The sequence below is a fragment of the Enhydra lutris genome, unplaced genomic scaffold, assembly GCF_002288905.1.
Source record: "Enhydra lutris kenyoni isolate GAN:26980312 unplaced genomic scaffold, ASM228890v2 scaffoldscaffold12, whole genome shotgun sequence".
NCBI lineage: Eukaryota > Metazoa > Chordata > Mammalia > Carnivora > Mustelidae > Enhydra > Enhydra lutris.
The window spans coordinates 17,285,220-17,307,399 of record NW_019154096.1 but is presented as its reverse complement, the minus strand read 5'-3'; the positions used below and the strand labels follow the sequence as shown (position 1 = coordinate 17,307,399).

The window sequence follows — 22,180 nt, the reverse complement described above, 5'->3', positions numbered from 1 at the left end:
AAAAGATTCAATCAATAAAAGTATAGTCTCCTTATTTTTTTTCTTTTTTTAATAGTCTCCATGTTTCTAAGACCACATTTTTCTCTATGCATTCTATACTTAGGCAATACAAACATTTTATTTTTTTTTAAAAGATTTCATTTTTTAAGTAATCTTTACACCCAACATGGGGCTTGAACTTACAACCCTAGATCAAGAGGCACATTCTCCACTGACTCAGCTAGCTGGGTGTCCCATGTAAACATTCATTTTTATTATTATACCAAACATTTTGAACTTTTTGCGTATTTTGTTTGTCTAGATAGCACCCATTTCTATGTTCAGTTAACAATATTGGGAAATAGCTCTACTCTATGTATGGTTGAATAGGGTGGACCCCCCTTCAGCTCCAGGGGTCTCAGGAAAACTGATTGCTGTATTTCATGTCTTTGGTTGGAGAAATTGTCCCATGGAAGAGTATAGAACTCAGCCAGATGAATCTCACTAAATCCTAGGAGAATTTGGGAAATCTTTTGGAGGAAATTCTGCCTAGGCTAAAACTGTTACTGGTAAAGATGACGTTAGTTTATACCTGCCTAGGGCACTTCCTGGAAACTGATAGTGAAGCCAATAATGAGGGAAAAGTAATTGTGAGAAAAACAGATAAACAATTGATAATATCTCTAAAGCTTTTGAACATAACCATACCTGAAATCAGTAATATCAATTACAATGCCTTTGGCTACACACAACAAAACACTGCAATAGAAGTGATCATTGCATTTCATCTAGCAAAGAGTTCAGGGGTAGATTGTTCCAGATTTGCCCAACATCTCTTGTGTAACCACTGCAGCATCACATTCTCAAACAACCATGACTAAAGACGGAAGGCAAAGTCTTTTCCAAGGGTTCCAAGTTGACTCTCCTTGTGTCTCATTGGCCTGGATTAGGTCACATGCCTATACCCTAGCTGCAAGTGAAGTTGGGAAGCTGGGTAGGTGCAGATCTATCATTTTCCACCTGCACAGTGAGAGACAAGCCTTTCTGGCAAGGGAAAGAAGGGTATGGGTGGGAGGTGGGGAGTGGGGAGGGTGTGTTTTGGCGGGGAACTGCTAGTAGGGTCTACCACACTGATTTTCCATGGATTTTTCAAGTACCCAAGGACAAATAGTTCATTTATTTAGGTTATTTTGAATCAGCCTTTGCAACCAATTGTGTATCATAAAATATTTCATTTAAAAAATTCACCTTTTTATTATAAATTTTAAAATATTTAAGAGAAATTTCTTATACATTTCTATTATATTACCAAAGAAATAAAAAATTATAAAGGTTGTTCAGTTTTAGAAGATGGGTTTGCTGTTCATATTTTCATACAGGTGACCCAAACATTCCTGCATATTAAATAGACCACTCATGCACTTACTGAGGAGATAACTGAGCTGTTATCTCACAGACAGGGCACTGAAACAATTTCAACATAAGATCAATTAATATTTCAGAGGGTTCTTCATCTTTATCTTGTTTTCAATCTTTGAGGTAAAAATATTTTCAGAATCTAAGATTGCTGTGCTCTTTTATCCACCACACATTCTATAAATGCATGTCATTCCATTGCTCACTGTTTAAAATTTCTTTTACAGAGAAAAGACCAAAGAGCATAAAGACATAAAAACTGAACTCAGATGACTGGCAGAATTGGGACTCAGAAACTCTCTTCTCTTCACACACAAAAAAACTAGGCTACTTTCAGTGAAAATTTTATTTCTTTAGTACGTTTTTTGGTGATTCACTTTTAAAGACTTGAATCATTTGTAAATTAGATATTCTTTCCAATTTTTTCTAAATGATGTTGCTTAATTTTTTTCAAAAGCCAGGACAGATGGCTTGTTTATTTTCAAATTTAATTATAGCTGTACATATGAGGAGCAAAATGGTTACAGTTTTTTTGGTATTTATTTCCTCAAAAATTTTCAGACAGTTTAGCAAATACTAAATTTCATCAGCTTTCATAATGGGCTCAGAAACTAGGCATTAGAAGGGCAGGTGGACTAATTAGGAATGAGTAATGCAAAAAAATGAGCTTTGTACTTCAACCACAATTGTAGTGAGATATCAAATTCTTCTAACTACAGATTAATGAATAAAACTATATTCTGATCAGGGAACCAAGATAAAGGCTAATCCTAACAGTAGTTTAGAAGTCTCTCCAAAGTCATTCCAATATTCTTTTAATCTACGGTATATTTCAAATTACATGTTAGAAATAATTACTATTTATTTAGTGCAAACAATTAGTACCTAAGATGTGAACATGATAAAAATGGACAAACTGGGAAAAAGGGTTAAAATCAAAGTTGAATGTAACCATGCCTTTGGAGTTTCTCAACCTTGGCGCTATTGACAATTTAGCCAGATAATTCTTTTTGGGGGGAAAGGGGTCATCCCACGTACTGTAGGATGTTTAGTGTGTCCCTGGCCCCTTCCCACTAGATGCCAGTAGCACTTCCCTTCACTGTGACAACCAAAACTGTTTCCAGGCATTGACAAATGTCCTCTGAGTTCAAAACTGCCTGGATTGAGATCTACTCTAGATCCTACTCTAATTTATAAGAAATTCAGAGGACAGAGGAACAGGACATGCAATCAACAAAACCTACACCATGGGAAATTATACAGATCAAATAACCTGTTTCTTCTCTACAACTAAGTCATAAGAAAGAGTAAAAAAGGGATTAAGAAGCATATCGACCAATTTCAATGTATGGTTCATATTTTGACCCTGATTCATACAAGCGAAGTATAAAAATGTGATGTGATGATAAGAGAACTATGAACACACTGGCTGGGTATTTTATGACAGCAAGGAATTATTTACATTATCGGACTATGGTTATGCTCCTAAAAAGAGATCTTGCCTTTTAGAGAGCCTACTGAAATACTTCCAGAAGAAGTGATATGCTGTTTGGTATTTGCTTCCAGTTAATCAGGGCTGGAGCTAGAAGGAGGGGGCAACTTAGATAAATAAGACTGATTATGATTTGATAGTGTTGAACCCAGGTGATTCATGAGAATTCATTAAATTATTCTTCTTACTTAGAATTATGTTTAATATATGCCATTACAAAGAATTTAAACATATTTGAACATCTTTTTTTTAACAGTTTTAGCTTCACACACCATCCTTACACTAGAAGCTTTTAATTTTTTTACTGCACTCAGTAAAAAACTTAGTTACTACGTTAATTGCCAAAAGAAAAACAATGCATTTACTTTAATCTAAATTGATTAATTTAAGTGTTGCTAAGTCACTATCTCATATTAAATAGAGCAAAACCTGAGACAAAAATCTGACACATTAGTTTTTAGGTAGTGTCCCTCACCAATCCTGGGGTTTCACAGAAATACTTCAGAACAACCTGATTCAAATTTCATAGTTTAAACACTTCAAATTATTTTTAAATAATTTTTAAACTGCCATTTAAAAGACTCAGTTTGGAGATCTACCTATCTGTTAGCACGTGTGCATATTAATTTGGTTTTCCTAAGACTAAGAGGGAAGTTACCTCTGCCATCTCTGTTAACTCTAAATCCAAGACACTCTAAATTCAAAATTTTAGAAGTACCAGTCAAGATAGCTGGAGGGAAGGGAAGTCAACTCAGGAAGACCGGAGATTCTAACGAAGGGCCTCCTCCCTGAGACGTGAGCTGAGTGAAGGGAAAGGACGAGACATGGTGAGGTACCTAGGGTCCAGCAACAGGGGAAGCCATTGGTGTCCTTGTGCCTAGAAGGGTAAAGAGAGGAAGTGATATTACTGAAACCCAAAGGCAGTCGAAGCCTTGAAGTAGAGGTAGAGCTGGAAAGGCAGACAGCCACTGCTCAAAGCAGGAGGGAATTAGGAAGAAACACGGACCCCTGTCTCCCCTCCATCCTTCAACTACTGCCAGTGCCTCCTGCTGGCTGAACAACTGGAGCCAGCAGCAAAGGAGCCTGGGAGATGTGGGGCCCTGGGCTGATCTCCACAACACAGCCCAGGGCATGGATGGATGATGGGCACGGATGGACGGAGAATAATCAGCAATCTTCTCCCTCCTCTCCCCCTCAAAATGGCAAAATGAATATTGAAAATCAGTAGGCCAACCGTGTCAAGGATTAAATAACAAAAGAATGAAATCAAGTAAATCCTTCAATCTAGGGTGACACTTGGGTGACCAGTGGGAATTACAAACAATCCTTGTTTCAGGTTCTACTTAAAGATTCCATTTACATGAACACGGTCTCCATATGTCTAATAAGTTTAAAATTTTCATTTTATGGCAATCAGTCAATTCAGCTTTGTTCTGTCCCTGGGGTGGCAGTCTTGGTTAGTGTGATTTGTACAGGATGTTCCCAGCAACTTCTACTTCCAGTGACATCTGCAGAGATGGCTACTAACTTGCCTGCTCCTTAAGTACAGATCCCCACAGGTTGCCGGGAGTGTCCCTTCACTGCAAGGTCCCTTCTCTGGGGTCCAGTTCTCTCTGCAACGTCAGTTGCGCTCTCAAGGCGTGCAGGGATCTGCATGCTGCTCCCAAGCTTTGCTGGGTTCTGGGAGGGCTGTCAAGGACCTTTCCCTTTGAGCATGGGAGGGAGCATGGGAATCCTCTGCTCCTACAAAGAGGCAAGGGAAACTGTGGAGCCCTGTTCCAGCACATCTATGTACATAGTCAAATATCCCTTCTCTGGGGCCTCACTGCTTCTCCAGTCTCTATCCAGGAGTCCTCTTGATCTCCAGGGGTTTCCCTTTTCCAAGGACACACAGTCTCTAAGCTCTCTCAGCTTTTCCTCCTACTTTTCACCTCCCCTAACCAGTTGAATCGTTTCAAGTTTGAGAGCAGTGTCTGTGGTAGAAACCAGAGTTTTGACATTTTTTTTTTATATGGCAAAAAAAAAATCTGACTCTAATCCTCTCAGACACAGGCTCTCCTATTGTATTTCTATTCTATTCTATCACAAGTGGAAAGGTAGTGTCGAAGGCTCTAGAGTCAAACAGACCTGGTTTAAGTCCCAGCCAGGGAGGGTGCCACTTATTAGTTGTGTGAATGAAGCAAGTTCCTGAATTTGTGAGTCTTCCCCCCTTCCCATCCTGTATTCACCTGCCTCAGAGCAGTGAAGGTTAAATAAGACAGAACATAGAAAGCACTAAGTATCATCACTGCCTAACAATAACACCAAGTAAATATTAGCTGCTCCTGCTGTTATTACTCTATGTAAAGTCTCTAATTCATACTTTATATCATGGGGTGACTGAAAAGATTCAGTTAGTATCTAAGCAAACAGACTTCAATTCCCTTTTTAAATGGGGAGAATACTTAGAAGGCATAGAAAACAGAAAAAATGGAGGGTTTTTCTAAGCACATCATTTAGTTAGTATACTAAGGTCTGTAGAAATAATTTAAGAGTAGGTATGTAATCTATGAAATCAATGCGCTTAGGAAAATATATACTACTTTTCAGCAATGCAGGTAAGAAAGGAATTGACTCCAATTAAATTAAGTGATAAACTTAACATTCAGAATAATTGGTTAGTAGAATTTTCAAGTATTGTGTTTTTAGGATAATGATTCTGTTATCTTTATTCTGCAGTTATTTTCACATTTTTTCCATTTTAATATTCATCTGTAACTTAGCAATTGCTAAATGAGGTGGTAAATTCTATAAATACATAGAGGAAATGATATTTCTCAAATATAGTAACCATAGAAGAGCTTAACCCTTTTCAGAAACCCAGCATCTCTTCAACATGCCTATAATTCAAAGATTTAATTCTTACCCAACATTTCAGATCCTTATTCTTTACTATGGCTTGCAGGTAATATGTTTCTTGCTAATATTATATCTTCTGCTAAAAGATGAATCAAAGCATTTGATTCTTAATCTCTTGGGTTCTAGCTTAAATTAATAAGAGATTTGTGTAGCAAACATAGATTCACAAAAATCCAAACCAGGGTACAAATAATTAAAAAATGAAAGATGTTAATGTACCCTTTTATACTTTTAGCTTGAAAATAATTTCCCCCTAATCAATAGTGTAATAATGAGAGGAATGTTTGTACTATGAAGTCAAATATAATTAATTGGAGAATAAATCAAGTTTTGCAAAATGTATTAGAAGTAGAACTAATAAAATTACTGCAGTATTATCACATTAGTATAGAATAATTAAAGAGAAAATGAGCACATCAAACTTAAAGGCTAAAAACACGATTTATAATATCCATAAGGATTAACAACTTACAAGAGAATCACTTATTTCTTTAAACAGTTTTGGCTTATTAAAAAATAGAAGTGTGAAATGACTAAGACTTATTGCTAACTGACCTATTTTAGAAAAAAGCAAGTTGATTATTAGGAAAGAAATTGAGAGCCAAGAGAAATAATCTATCCTAATTGATCATTAATTAATTTTGACTGATTATTCTTGCTAGACATGTGTAAGAAATTATTAATATTGGAAGTACTTCAATAATTTAGCCAAGTGTTTGACATAAGTTATTTTAATGATACATGAAAGATATCTTGTTAACATTCTGGAATGAATAACTTTATTCATACCATCATAAATATGATGATCATAATAACAGATTCAAATTTGTAGTCTCATTTTTAAAATTAATTACTATGGCATCAGACTGACATTTTACCTAGTGTTGTATAACCTTTTGATATTAATCTTGTTAATTTTAGGTTTGAAATGTATCCACAGAAATAAATAATGATGAGCCTGAGAAATTATTTAATGTTACAAAGTATATGAGAGCATTGAAGTTGAGGATGGAGGTGGCAAGGTTTTTTGTTGTATTTTTCATCTGAAAAATTAGAGACTTAATATTCAAAGATGAAATCCTATGTTTGGTTATACCTCCAACTTTTCTCCAATAAAAACTGCAAACAAATTCAATAGAATTGAGGCTGGCTCTTGGCTTTAGACAGAAAAATATGACTATTGTTCAAGAGCTCTCCCTTAAAGGCTAGATTTTGCTTTATTTAGGAAGAGAAAAACTGCTGCTACTACAAGGGGAAAAAATAAAAGGACTTTCTCAGTGGATGAATGACTATATTCTGTGGCAGGTACAGCTGTAGCATAGGGCAATCAAGGAAGCATTTCATTTAAAAGGCATTGCAACTGTCAGGACCACTGAGCTCCTGGTCGATTAATGTCTTGGCTTATCTAAACTATGACAGTTGGATCCAGAAGGCAGGAAAACAAGAAACACGGCAGGATCTCCAGGGCTGGGCATCTTTTCTTTCTCATATTCTTGTTTCCCCACTGAACTGTCTACAGGTCCAACAGCATTTATCACTTTCAGGCTCACAGTTGGAAAGACAAACCAGAACAAGAGCCTTTCACAACTGTTCTAGCAAGATGAACACATATGGAGATGGCCCTTAGGGAGATCCCATCCTGCTACCTGGGTGAAACCCTGGCCAATACAGTGAGCAGTCATTTTTAAAGGATGGAAGAAAATACTGTGGTAACTCATCATTAACAACCAATTTTGGTCCTTCAGTAAATGTTGTCATGGAAAAGGCCGCATCAGAAAACAACTTCGTGAAAAAAATGTTTTATCATATATTGGAATTGCACCTCATGCCATATAGTATGTATCAATGTTTAGACAAATACATAATAAGTAAATGCTGGCGATGTATCATATTGCTAAAGATCTTTCAGAAGAGATTACAAATATGCCACAGTAGGATATTAAAGGTACCTAATAAGTAGTAAATTTTGTTGTTATTCTTATAATGTTTTATAATGATTACATTGTTTCTACCCTCTTCTATAAAACTGTAGAATAGACCTGGATAGATACTAAGGCTTGTTCTAATTTCTAAAATTTTATGATTGAATCTTCCTGGCTCTGAAAGTCTTGTACTACATTTTGCCAATAGTCATAAAAATTCTGACCTAATTAAGCCATAAAGAGTTGACATCAACCCAAATCATTTTTTGCTAACATTGTTACATAATACATTTTATTCCATACCTTAGAAAAACACAGCATAGCATCAGCCTTGTACACATGGTGATAATTACTAAACCATTCTCATATTCAAAATATATACAGTAAAATCTTCTATTATTTAACAAATCTAACCTGTCATTCATTAAAATGAATTTTCTGGAACAATCAACACTTTTTCAGGGGGAAATACTTTGAGTAATAAAAGATGATTAAACACTTAATCGATAATTTGTTTCCTCTAATAATGAATTAAGATATAGAAAAAATCAGTAAGATACAAAGGACTTTTAAGTATCTCTTTACTCATTTCCACAGACTTTTTCCACTTATATAATTCATTTTTGTTAACACTGCATTATGTTAGAAAGTAATTTATGATAATCCAGATTTCCATAGCCATACTTTTCATTTTATTAATTTTGTGAACTTAAAACACAGCTAATAGAGGCAAATTTAGTTTCAGTAAATAAATAATGTCCCAAAGTGGAAACTAATTACATCTTAGATAATACAATACATATAATTTTATATATAATTTCTATAATTAGCCCTAACATAAGAAACTATTAAGCAAAGAAGCAAAGTAGAATTTGATTAAATAAAAACTAGCAGAAAAACAAGATATTAGGGGCGCCTGGGTGTCTCAGTCAGTCAAGTATCTGCCTTCAGTTCAGGTCATGCATGATCCTGGGGTCCTACGATTGAGCCCTGCTCATTGGTCTCACTGCTCAGCGGGGAGCCTGCTTCTCCTCCCTCTGCCCCTCCCCATAACTCGTGTGCTCTCGCTCTCTCTCTGCTCTCAGTCTCTGAAATAAATAAATAAAATCTTTAAAAAACAAAAACAAAAACAAAAACAAAAACAAGATATTGGGCATTGGGAAGAAAATTGTTTCAGCAGGGAGATCACCTGTTTTTTTTCTATTCAATATGAGTGTCTTTTTCTGGGTACAACATTTTAAGAGAATATTTTAGTTAGACACTTTTCCAAATATGAATCCAGTGTATGATTAGTACATAGAATTCTTCAAAATATTTAGTGTTATACATTAAGGAAGACACATTGAATCTGCAGGTAAAATCTCAGATTTTATTTATACCATGCCAGGGAGAAAGAATGACAATCTTGTGACATTGTTATAAAAACATCCACCAGACGAAGAAATGAAACTCCAAGTGGTTAAGATATTATTAGGACATAAAAAAATAAAGATGTGTATTTGATGACTGTATTTTCGAGCCTACACAAATGTCCTTTGAAGAAGTCAGAGCTACGTTATTTGAGTCACGGAAGACAAAAAAGTTTCTTATTGATACTGTATATACTATCTTATACTTTATTTATTTCAACTAAAGAATTTAGTGCATGCTTTATAAATGAATGATTTCTGTAAGTAATAAAGAAATGCTTTGAAGAAATGAAATTATATTCATGGCAGAGTAAACAAATGGAAAAAAATAGAGCAGTGGCCGTCAAAGTAAGCTTTCATTTAGCATTAGCTATTATTTAACACTTCATTTGAGCATAACTAATCAGGAAAGGTTATACAGCTCAAAATGAATCCTAAATCTTTTAGATTTCCCATTGCAAAACTAGAAAGGACAGAATAAGTAATCCATTCCAGGTGTCTTATATATGAGAAGGAGCTCAGCTTTTTGTGTATAATTATTCATCACACATCATCATCATTATTGTGATAGCAGCAGTCAAGACAGCACTTTACAGAATTAATATGGAGCCTGCCCTACCAGCCTGGCCATTCATGAGACAGCAAATGGCAAGCCAAAAACAACAATCCTGTAACACCCAGAGTTCTCTGTCATGGACAGTATAAGTGTTCAGTTTATGGTCTTTGTTAACCAATACAGAGTTGCTAACCAGGCTCACACACTCTGGAAAGTGGTCACAAGATGTGTTCCTGCTTTTGGTTTTCAGAAAGTAACAGGAAGGCCAATTTTATAAGATTTTATGATTTATTCTTTCTAATGTGGTGCTCTCAACGGAAGACAAGGGTCAGCTCATGAGAAGTCAGAATTTTGTGGTGAAGAAATGGCTGAAGAAGTTTAAAAAAAAAAAGCAGTTTAATAAGCTTGGTTCTGGAATTCATGGTAAGCAAGCCAGCTCAATATTCACTTTGATATCACATTAACAAAAAATATAATTTTAAGGCCAAAATAAACTTCTTTTTCTTCCAAAATTACCTTTAGTTTTATTTCCCTTAGGTGTAATCTTTAACTTACAATAAAATTTCAAAAGCATTAAAGACTCTTTAATGAAGCTTATGTTTACAAAAGAAAGTGTGCATAGCTATTTAGATATTTTAGACAGACATGTCACTACTTCATGCTGGAATCATCAAGTTATTCATTACACCATTATCTGATTTAAGTCTTGAATTTTCATAACTTCTTTAATGTTTTCTTCTTGGGATTGGCATTAAAAATGGGAATAAACCAATTCAATATTGTTAATGGTAATACTATTGGAATAGGTTTGCCCCTCCTTTATATTTTTCAGACATTCACAAATACTGGATACCAAAACCAAGCCAGTGCAGCAGACAGGGGAAGAATTATTAGTCCTACTTGACAGGTGAAGGGATTTGGGTTCAGAGTCACCAAGTGACTGGGCACATGGATACTAGTTGGCAGAGTTAAGACCATACTTTAAGTACTGTCTCTCAGTTTTGTCCTTGCATCAGTCAGTATGGCCTATGAGATGCTGTAGCAACAAAAATTCCCCAGATCCAGAGATTCAAAACAGCAAAGACGGATTTCTTGCTGTTAATACATGTTCATGACAAGATATCTGGGGCTCTCTTTAGTCTTCTCCCTCTGCAGCCCAGGATATTGCACTATCAACCATCTGGAAAGTTGCCTGTCATTGGGACAGAGGGAGAGAAAATTGTAGCAAATCACACACTTGCTCTTAAAGTTGCTACACAGACACTTATTCATGGTTCATCAGCCAAAGCATGCCTCACAGTCATGTCTAACTGCAAATGGGCAAGCCTATGAGGAAGTGAACCAAACCAGAAATATTTTGTGAATGTCACAGATTGCAATAATCCTTCAAGGCACCAAATATTTGATTCATTCTCCTTCCCAAAGGCAATATATACTTACCCCCTACCCCCGAAGGAGAAAACCCAAAAAGTGCCATTTAGTGAGGACCAGAAGCACAAAGAGCAGGATTTATGGATGACACTGCAGCATAGTCTCTACAGCAGGGAGAAATGTGCTTCATGTCTGGGTGTAGCTCCTCTTGAACCAAAATACCTATGAACTAAAAAGGCAAGTCATCTGCTTGCCAAACCTCCAGTACCCACTGGTGAAACATGTTCAGGGTAACTTCAATAAATATTCCTATTAAGAAAAGAGAAGAATGGGAGACACGATACTTCTGTCTATAGCGGGTATGAAATCCCAGGGGGCAGATATGTTAAGGATCCCTATTGCAGAGGGAGAGGAAAAAAAAAATTTTTTTTTAAATTAGACCTACAAGGGGCTTTCCAGTGCATTTATTCTCCATGGCTCTTTGTTCTATTCTCTGAAAAAGCCCATCTTTGTCCAAAGATGAACAATGGTGACCTTATTGGGACACTGAACAACTTTTTCAGGTGGCAAGAGAAAAACAGATAACATGGCAAGTTTCCCTTAAAACCAAAAGTGTGCAGTATTAAGACTGCTCTTTATTCTGCAGTGAAGAATATTATATGCTTCTTGTATTTTTGGTGTTAAAAATACCCTTTCCTGTGGGCTACCATGTCAGCAGTAGGACGGACTTCATGAGCAGTGATTCTTCTCATTATTGAACCAGTTTGCATGAAATATAAATTTTGTGTAAAATATAACTTTTGTAGCATTGCTGAAATCTCAGGAAAAAAGAAATAACTTTTAAGGGACTAAAAATCAAGTGACAACCCCCCAAGCCCCCAAACAAACAAAACAACCAGGAGTTGAAATCTGAGCTATAAGCTCTACCTACACACAAACTATGCACATACACATGTGGTTTTGCTCTGCCAGTGGCATGTAGAAGGACCTGCACCAGAGATACTGATAACAAACCGAGGAATCTGGGCCAACTGGTTTCATTTATCTAGAGCCTTATGGCTCCCAGAAGAAGCATGTGCAAATCCTCTCTGGAAGAAAGTTGAGATTAGCTAATATGAAGATCCAATTAAAGGTTATAAAGCACAAGGAAATAAGTCACCATGAGTAAATGTCAGTGGAAACCTGAAATTAATATCCTAAAAAACTACACATATAAGAATGACTAGATACAGAATGTAAAGGATGAGAAAGACTGAAAGAAATTAAAAATAGTATCACATGAATGCACAGGCAACAAACCATTACCCAAAATGATAAGAAAGATACAAAAAAAGTAACTAAAGTGGAACTCTTATAATGAAAAGTGTAATGGTTGAAATAAAGAAACTCAGTGGTTGAATTTAAGAGAAAATTAGATAAAGAAATATCAAGATGGAAAAATACTCAGAATTCAGCCACAAAGAGGCAAGAAAATGGAGAATTTAAAAATATTTTTTATTATTAGGTAATGTATTATTAGCCCCAGGGGTACAGATCTGTGAATTGCCAGGTTTACACACTTCACAGCACTCACCATAGCACATACCTTCCCCAATGTAGATAACCCAACCACTCTCTCCCTCCCCCACACCCTGGCAACCCTCAGTTTATTTTGCGAGATTAAGAGTCTCTTATGGTTTGTCTCCTTTCCTGATCCCATCTTGTTTCATTTATTCTTTTCCTACTCCCCAAACCTCCCATATTGCCTCATATCAGGGAGATCATATGATAATCATCTTTCTCTGATTGACTTATTTCGCTAAGCATAATACCCTCTAGTTCCATCTATGTCATCTCAAATGGCAAGATTTCATTTCTTTTGATGGCTGCATAGTATTCCATTGTGTATATATACCCCATCTTCTTTATCCATTCATCTGTTGATGGACATCTGGGTTCTTTCCATAATTTGGCTATTGTGGACATTGCTGCTATAAACATTTGGGTGCATGTGCCCCTTCAGATCACTGCATTTGTATCTTTAGGGTAAATACCCAGTAGTGCAATTGCTGGGTTGTAGAGTAGCTCTATTTTCAACTTTTTGAGGAACCTCCATGCTGTTTTCCAGAGTGGCTGCACCACCTTGCATTCCCACCAACAGTGTAGGAGGGTTCTCAGGATTATTTTTATAGACTAGCCACAAACAGAAGACATATTTTTAAAGCCATTATTTACTGCAGCAAGAAGAGATATAAGGAATCCAAAAATATATGGAACAAAAGATATGTAAAGCCTATGTGGAAAAATATATACAACTTTTATTGAAAGACATTAAGGAAGATCTAAATTTGCAACATATGTGATGTTCATGGAGAAGAACTCTCAATACCCAAAACATGTAAGTTTCCTCTTAAGTCAATACAATAGAATTCCAACAGACTTCTTTGTTATTGCTTCAGAACTTGAGAAACGGATTCAGAATTTTACTTGAAAAAGCAAAGACAGAGAAAGGAGGAAACAATGGCGAATATCTATAAAGAGAACATCTCCAGAACGAGAGCAGGAAGACATGAATTTGTCCTTTGCCTAATTGATAGTATTAATTCACTTGAAGAAAAAAATTCCTAGAAAAGGAGTTGAGTCTGTTTGGGAAACTAGAAGTGGATAGGAGAGACAACAAGGGATGGTGGGAAGTGGAGGAGCAGAATCAGAGAAAAATTGAAAGAAGTGAGTCTGCAACCAGGCTTCTCTATCAGACAGACACATCCAGGTCTTGCAGTGTGAAACCATCAGATATCTAAATCAGCTGTTTTCCAAAATACTTGTGCAAAACTCCTAAAATAATTTTTAAAAACTTTTTACCTCTTAATTTATTTTTAAGGGGGCATCTGTCATGTTTTAGCATATATTTAAATAGTTTCAAAGGATATAATTGTTGGTGTATTGAAAATAATTACAATGTACAATTTAAGTCATTATATTTACTAAGTGTATCTAATGGAATCTCAAATGTTAAAGATTTGATACCCAGCCACCATTGTCCATTTAGAAAAGACCTGAACCACTTTATCTCTAAATCAGAAATTTTACATTGCTCCTTTTCCTACTCGAACTGCTATTTTTATTCCACTTTCTCCACAGACTTTTCTGCTTACATAAAATATTTTTATGCTCGAGGTCTTTATTGTTCATCCTATCAAGTTTCTCTTCAGCAAGCATATAAGTATAAATTGGAATTTTACACATTTTTACATTTCATGTGACTTTAAGATTTAATGATTTGGATTACATTATTTAAATTGTTAGTAGTATACAATTGATACAAAATAAGTGTATGATGAATTATAACAGATCAATACTAAATATCAAAAGTAAAAGTTTTCTGGAAATGAATCTCCTAATGAGGTAGATGAGCCCTATTTTTCCTCCAATAGTTCATGTATCCATGAGCAGAAATTAATGCTAGAATGAGACAGTTCTCAACACCAAGTCTACCTCTGCTAATAAGCAATAGTGCCCCTGGTTCGTGAATTGTAGCAACAGCAACACCAATGAATTTAATTGCCCCTTTGCCCCCAGATGGTTTTTATACCCAGGAGCAAGGCTGTAGTAGGGATGGCTGACAGTGATGGTGGGAAAAGGTGACTGTGCAAAGGTGGATCAATGTGAGGCCCAGACAACAGGCACCTTAGATAGATCAATTGCAGGTTGGGGAATGTAAACTGAAGATCTTAACAATGATTCCTTTAACACTGCCCAAGCCTATACAACTTTGGGAAGTTTTTGTGTGCTGCTGTTTGCAGACCACTGATTCAAGTCATGTAACTAATTCCTCTGGCAGATTTTCTTGCTCAGTAGAGAGCCCTCTGATTTTAACGTCATTTGAATGTCCTTAGGCCTATGTGTAATACACAGGTCACATTAACAGTAACTACTCAAATTGCACTTCACTTCATCCCTACCTGCTGACAAACTTCTCATCCTTTGCAAAATCTACCTACCTCACCAGCCATCCAAGCTCCCAAGCAATGGCTTTTAAGCGTTCGTAGATCAACCCACATGGCCAGTTTTCATCTCTCACTGGGCACAGGCAACAGTGCATTACAGCGGTTCTTTCACACTTTCACATACTAAAATGTACTGCAAATGAATCAAATGTAAGTCAAATTTGGAAACCAAAAAATATCATTTTGCCAAGTAAGAATTTTTTAAAAGACCATACATTATCACCATTGTTTATCTTGTACAAGAATATTTCAAATATCTTTGAATGATTTCTATTATGACATGTGGAAGGCACAAAAAAGAATATATGCAATATATATGTAAGTTACTAGGTAAACACTAAAATAAATAACCTGGGAACCTACTATCCAGCTTAATAACTAAAACATTACTAGTAGCTTTGTATCTGCCTGCTCAGTCTCCCTCGCATCCCCTTGCCTTTCTCCCAGAGATAGTCACTATTCTAAGTTTTGTTCTTAGCACTATTCTGAGTTTTGTTCTTGGCACTCTCTTCCTTTTAAACTATAAGCATTTTATCACATGTATGTGTTCCTAAACAAAATGTTTAGATTCTCTTATTCAGCTTCGTAAAAATTACATTTTCTATGTACTCCTCTGCAACTTGATTCCTTCATTCAATATTTCCAAGATTCAGCCATGATGTTACATGTATCTATGGTTTACTCATTTTTACTGACATATGTCATTAGGTACACCACCACAATTTTTTTTTATCCATTGTCGTGAAATGAACATTTGGGTTGTTTTATATTTTTGCTATTACAAACATGTTGCTTGTACACATTTGTAAGAAGTTCCCCAAGGATATATGTAACTAACAGTGGAATGGCTTGGTATATACATTCTTAACTTTGCAAGATAGTTCTGATTTTTTCCCAAAGTAATTGCACAAATTTATATCACTTCTATCAGTGTATAATATCCTTTTCACCTGTAAATTGTCCAGTCCTTAGTATTATCAGCCTTTTTCATATTTACCAATCTAGTAACTATAAAATATTATCTTGTTCAGGCCTTAATCTGTAAATTGCTAATTTACAGATCAATACACAATAAAGTTGAGGAACTTTTCACAGTTTATTTGCCACTTGGGTTTAATCTCCTACAATATGCCTACCATAACATTTGACCATTTTCCAGTTGGATTTTTTATTGATTTGTAGTTCTTTATAATATAATCATGGTATTAATTATTTTTCAGGGGTAGGTGGTCTATTTTGAATATACCCAACCCTATTCACATAAGATTTTCTCATTCAGTTCTCAGGGTTCTGTGGGTCCTGTACACTGACCCATAGGTTCTAAGGCTTCCTTCCTACAGTAGCAATGTCTCATGCTTGTGTGGATAACCAGTTTATAAAGCACTCTCACAAATCTTATCTCATCTGAGTCTCCCAACAACTTTTAAAAAACGAGCTGGGTATTATTATACTTGTTTTATAAATAAGGACACTGAGTGGCTTGCCCAAGGTCATAGAGCTAATAAGTCCTCAAATTCTGTCTTCCATACCTCCTCATGATTATATGATGCTTCTGCTATTTGTAGATTATGGCTTATTCATTTAATCAAATGCTGCACCTCTGCTCAGCATCTTTACTTCAGTTTTTTCTTTTTTTTGTATATGATTCAAACTATAGCTCTAGTCTATCAAGTTCGTTTTAAATGCATCGCCTACAAGATAACAGATGAATAAAGGAAGCACTGAAAGAATTTTTTCATAGGAGTTTTTTACGAGAGTATAGGAGGATATTAGAAACCACAACAGTTATCTGTTCCTGGAGCAGATCACATTTTTAAACATAATGGGTCTATTATGTAAGAGAGCTGATTTCCCCTTCAGTATTTTCCTTTCTTTTGGCCTTCTAGAGATTTAAAAAGTGGAATGCAGGGATTAAGAGAAGAAAAAAATGTGCTTTAACATTTATTAGTATTATCTAAATCGGCTGTCCTATGTCAAATACTGATTTTATATTAATTAATTTTTAAATATTATCTATTTGTTATATTAGAGATAACAAATAACTTGTAATTAGTCTTACATGTTGAACTTATCACGGGAAGTAATATTGGTAGACTAGTAATCCCATCATTCACCTTTCATCTGAAACTTTTATTTTTTTTTTAAGATTTTATTTATTTATTTGAAAGAGAGAGAGAGAGAGGAGAAAAGTCAGCAGGAGAAGCAGACTCCCTGCCGAGCAGGGAGCCTTATGTGGGACTCGATCCTGCCACTCCAGGATCATGACCTGAGCTGAAGGCGGTCACTTAACCAATTGAGCCACCCAGGCACCCCAGTGAAGCTTTTATACTGGGCAATTAGGTAAGCATCCATCGACTTCAGGAGCCCACAGAGGGTGGGATGTTAGCTCTCAAACGAGATGCCCAATTGCTATTTTTTAAACAGGTGAAATGGTAAAATGTCATACTTTTTACTTTCTGGGAGTTGTTTAAATTCCTTCTTTCCTTCCTTCTCAAGCTAACCAAACTACTCATGTGAAATCTTTAACCTTTTGGTAGTTTCCATCTCTTTTTTATGTGCATCACATATACCAGAGAAAACTATGTTTGATGAAACTACCAGAAGGACCTGGGGGTAAATAAGGAAACAGCATTCCTGCTTGGAGGTATTTAAATCACCATATGGTAGTTATAACTTAAGTACTTCCTGGACACATCCCTTGATGAATAATAATAAAGAGATAGGCCTACAATATATCTTCTCCAAGGAGAAAGGTCTTTAATAACAACTGTCAATTCCACAGATAATTACTAAATATGGCTTTTCCTAGATCTCTTGCTTCAAGAATAAATGCATCTCCAGGTAGTATTTACTCATCACATATTCCTACATCTGTGTCCAATTTAAAACTGGTTGGCTTGTCTGTTTCCATAAAGTGATGGTTTCTATAAGTATTTTGGTTGGAGTCTGAGAGCTGTGTTATATGACAAATAATATATGTCTGATGATGAGCTCCCTGTGTGTATTTCCTTTATGAGTCAGGTATTCTACTAGGCTCATGCAGCTCACTTTGAGTAGGGGATAATTATATCACAAAGTGGTAAGCATAAGAGAGGGGTGTGCATTGGGGGAAGGGTACCTAATGACTTTGGAATTCAGATCTGTGCTTGGAGAGAATGAGGTGAACTCATTGTGTTGGTAATTTGAGCTGTACACATTTTATAGTTGTGTGTAAGAATATGGGTCATTCCTAATGACCCATACATTCCTAATGCAAGGGGATGGTCATTCCTAGCTGGGAAGCTTCGAGTATCATCTATTCCAGAGGGCCTCAAAGAGACAATTACCTATTTGAGAGGACAGGCACTCTCCATATTTTCAGAAGTAAATCTTCAAACCAGCTGCTTAAAAAGAGCCTTGTGGATTATGTGACCATACAATTTATTATTCACTTTGGACAAGTGCAAGATTGGTGGGACACTGGGACAGCAAATCCAAACAGGGAATGTCTCAGGCAAATAAAAAAATATTTTCGTCCAGTTCACTGAAGGAAAAGTGCCCAAGGTCTTCTATGAGGGGATGGTGGGAGAGTTGATTTGGTTGATTTTGTACTTAGGAGAAAAAACTGTCAGAAGTCAAAGAGAAGTCCTATTGCCTTTTCAAGGGTAAGTCAGGATAGGCCAGGACAATATATTCATAACGATCTTACAAGGGCTTGAAATCTTTAGCACTCCAATTTTTCCTTTTAAAGATTCCATACTTTCCCATTATGATTAATAATAAGACTCTTTAAAGAATCTTTGCACGGGGGGTACCTGGGAGTCTTCAGCCTCTTGCTGAAGGTCATGATCCGGGAGACCCCAGATCAGAGTCCCCAGATTGAGCCCATGAAGAGCTCCCTGCTCAGAGGGAAGTCTGCTTCTCTCTCTCCCTTTGATTCTCCCCCCACCCCCCCAGCTTGGGCTCTCTCTCTCTCTAATATAAAATCTTAAAAAAAAAAAAAAAGGAAGTTTGGAGAGGGGGGGTGGGGTTATGGACATTGGGGAGGGTATGTACTATGGTGAGTGCTGTGAAGTGTGTAAACCTGGCGATTCACAGACCTGTACGCCTGGGGATAAAAATATATTATATGTTTATAAAAAATAAAATTTAATAAAAAAATTTTAATTAAAAAAAAAAGAGCTTTGTGGTGGTCTTTAGGGACAGCAAAAAAATGGGGCTCTGGGAAAATAATACATCATTCGCTTGGATGCTGGTGGGGAAGGAGTAATGAAAAGTATTTTGCATGAAAAGAATAAACTACTTTCAGGAAAGAAGTCTTTGCAAGAAGAACATACTACTTGGGCGTGTGTGGTGGGGGTATATGGAATTATAAAGAAACAACGGGGACAAAAGAAAAGACCTTGTGAAATGCCACAGCATCCACTAGCCGAGTTAACAGGGCCGTGGTCTCTGAATGACCCTGTGCTGTGAGAACGCAGGGACTGCAGCCAGCGCAAGTGCCCTGGAGGGAGCGCCTGCATCCGGATGCAGGGAAAACGCATTCAGCACCAAAGACTTGCCTCGACCACCACCAGCAGCAGAAACCCTGCGCCGGGCCAGGTGAGCTCCCTGGCCAACGCTCTACCCACGGCCCTGCCCACTCGCGCCCCAGGCCCGCCCACACTCCAGTCATGGCTTTAAGTCGGCGGTCCGCGCCCCACTTCTCCGCCGGCTGTACAAGCTCGGCTCTCCGCGGGCTTCCCACTCTGGAGGCCCGGGCGCGGGGCGCTCCCACTGCGCGTGCGCCCTCCGGTGGGACGCCCCCCGCGCCCCTCCCCCTGCGGCCGGACTTGGTACGGCCGGGACGGCGGTTGGCGTCCTCCGCGGCTCAAGCGAGCGGCGGGATTTTCAAATCTTACCCGTTGAGGAGTGACGGCGGCCCCGGCTGTGGCGCGGGAGATGGAGGGACAGACCGTGAGGGGTCCCGAGCTCCGCCTGGCGGGCCTTCCTGCCCAGCAGGTGAGTGACGAAGGGGCCCGGCTTCAGGTCCTCAGGCCACCGTTGTGCCTCGGCGTTGAGAAAACCCCAGGCCGCGTCTCCTATCCAGCGGTGACCAGAAACAAAAGGAAGGACTAGGAGGCCGCACTTTTGAGGCTCCAAGGGAGCTTAGAAATCTCCGCATTCCCCACGGTCCCCGGTTTCTCATGGAACAGACAGACCCGAGTGGGGAAGCGATGCCAGAGTTCCGTCGTGCGTCTCCGGGCGCACCTGCCCGCTGCTTCCCGGCACCGTGCAGGGTTTGGAACTCCCCGCCCAAGCGTAGGTGATGCTGGGGAAATGCAGGTTCCGGGAATTCCAAGAAGCCCACCCGAGGCCCGGGGAGGACAGTTTGCTTATCACTTGATTTGTCGGCAGCACAAGTACTGGACCGCTGTCTACGCACGACAGAAACTAGAGGGGCAGGGTGGGGGAGCAAACTGCAACCTTGGAACTTCAGAAAATTGAAAGTGGGTCCTTTTTGAATTGGATAAGAAAGAAGTTTGATAGATTGCTATTTCGCCATGTAAAGTGCGGGTTAGAAACCTTTTTACTTCATAGAGAGCAGCATTTTTTCTTAGGGAAACTAGTTATTAAAATGTTGTTTTCCCCCTTAACCATAATTTTAGAGTCTTAAAAGAAAACTGATCTTTAAGCTGGAGCTTCACTTCTATTTTAATTTCTATCTTATTTTCCTGAATTCTGAGATAGCCTAAACTGTATGAAAATATCAGTTTTATAGGTCAAAATTGGCAGACTATGAGGAATTTTATATTGTCTTTGCTTAGAATCCTGGCAAAGCCTTTCCTTAGAAAATTATTCTTTGTTAGAATCCTCAGTAGATACAACATCGTTAGTAAATCTTCAATAATACTGAGAAAAATAAAGCAAGACATTAAGAATCATTATGCAGAAAAGTCCAACTCCTTTATTAGTAATGCTGTTTTATGCCAGCATTTTCAAAAATTTCAAACATTTTGATGTAAAATACTTCTTTTCTGTCCTCTCCTTTATGTACTTTGGTTGTCCCGATTGTTAACAAAATCTTGATTTCTAGTGAATTGGCAATCTGTAGAAGTTCTTGTGTGCATTACATAGGTGTTTGTATAGTGGTTCGAGTATATTTATTTAGCTATGTGCAGCAGTAATATTTGGGAATTATACGAAAGAAGAGGATAAGGTCATGAAAGAAGTTTAGCTACGTGGAATGAAAATAAATAATTATACACAAGGGCTGGATTATTTTCATGTGAGAAGGTACAGTATTTAATGATTTCTTAGGCAGCAAGAAAAGCAAATTTTAGAGTTGTGGAATTCCTTCTGTTAGGATCTTGAATAAAAATTGCAAAATAGCAATAGGTTTCAACCTAATATTGAGGGTCAGTAAGAGAATTTTATACTTGACTAACTGAATTTTTATTTGCTGTTTTTCCTTTGATATTAATGAACCTGCCATCTATTAGGGATAGGGCCAGAAATTCTTGGGTGGTCAAATACTAGTGAACTCTTGAACTCTTGAACACCTCTGTTCAAACCTTGGAGTCATCTGTGAGTACATACAGTATTGGCTTTGGAGTCAGTTTAAGGTCAAATCCAACTCTGCTTGTTATACAACCTTGAATAAGTTATCTGTCTTTTCTAAGTCCTTAGTTTTCACAGTTGTAAAATGGGTAAGATGCTTATCTTAGAAAGTTATTGGGAGAACCTCTTTAAAATACTTAGGATACTTAGGATAGGGACGCCTGGGTGGTTCAGTGGGTTAAAGCCTCTGCTTTCGGCTCAGGTCATGATCCCAGGGTCCTGGGATAGAGCCCCCCCCCCCCCCCCCCCCCCCCCCCCCCCCCCCCCCCCCCCCCGCTCGGGCTCTCTGCTCAGCAGCGAGCCTGTTTCCCTTCCTCTCTCTCTGCCTCCCTTCCTCTCTCTCTGCCTGCCTCTCTGCTTACCTGTGATCTCTGTCTGTCAAATAAATAAGTAAAATCTTTAAAACAAAAATAAAACAAAATACTTAGGATAGTACCTAACACTCAGAATATACTTGAGAGAAAACGGTTTTCTTACCATCTCTTGTCCCATTCATCTGAGATGTTGGGGCAGCCACCTAGCTTTTCTTACAAATATTTAAACTTTAGAAATCGTAATAAAAATGAGATTAA

General features: G+C 37.5%; 1 protein-coding gene across 1 annotated transcript in view; it reads left to right on the top strand.

The window, feature by feature from the left end:
* Positions 1–19,949: 19,949 nt before the first annotated feature.
* LOC111145182 (rhotekin 2) overlaps positions 19,950–22,180 on the top strand; it is a 72,743-nt gene continuing 70,512 nt past the window's right edge. The window contains exon 1 of the mRNA XM_022499899.1: positions 19,950–20,009. Coding sequence (XP_022355607.1) covers positions 19,950–20,009 — 60 coding nt within the window. The remainder of the gene's footprint in view (positions 20,010–22,180) is intronic.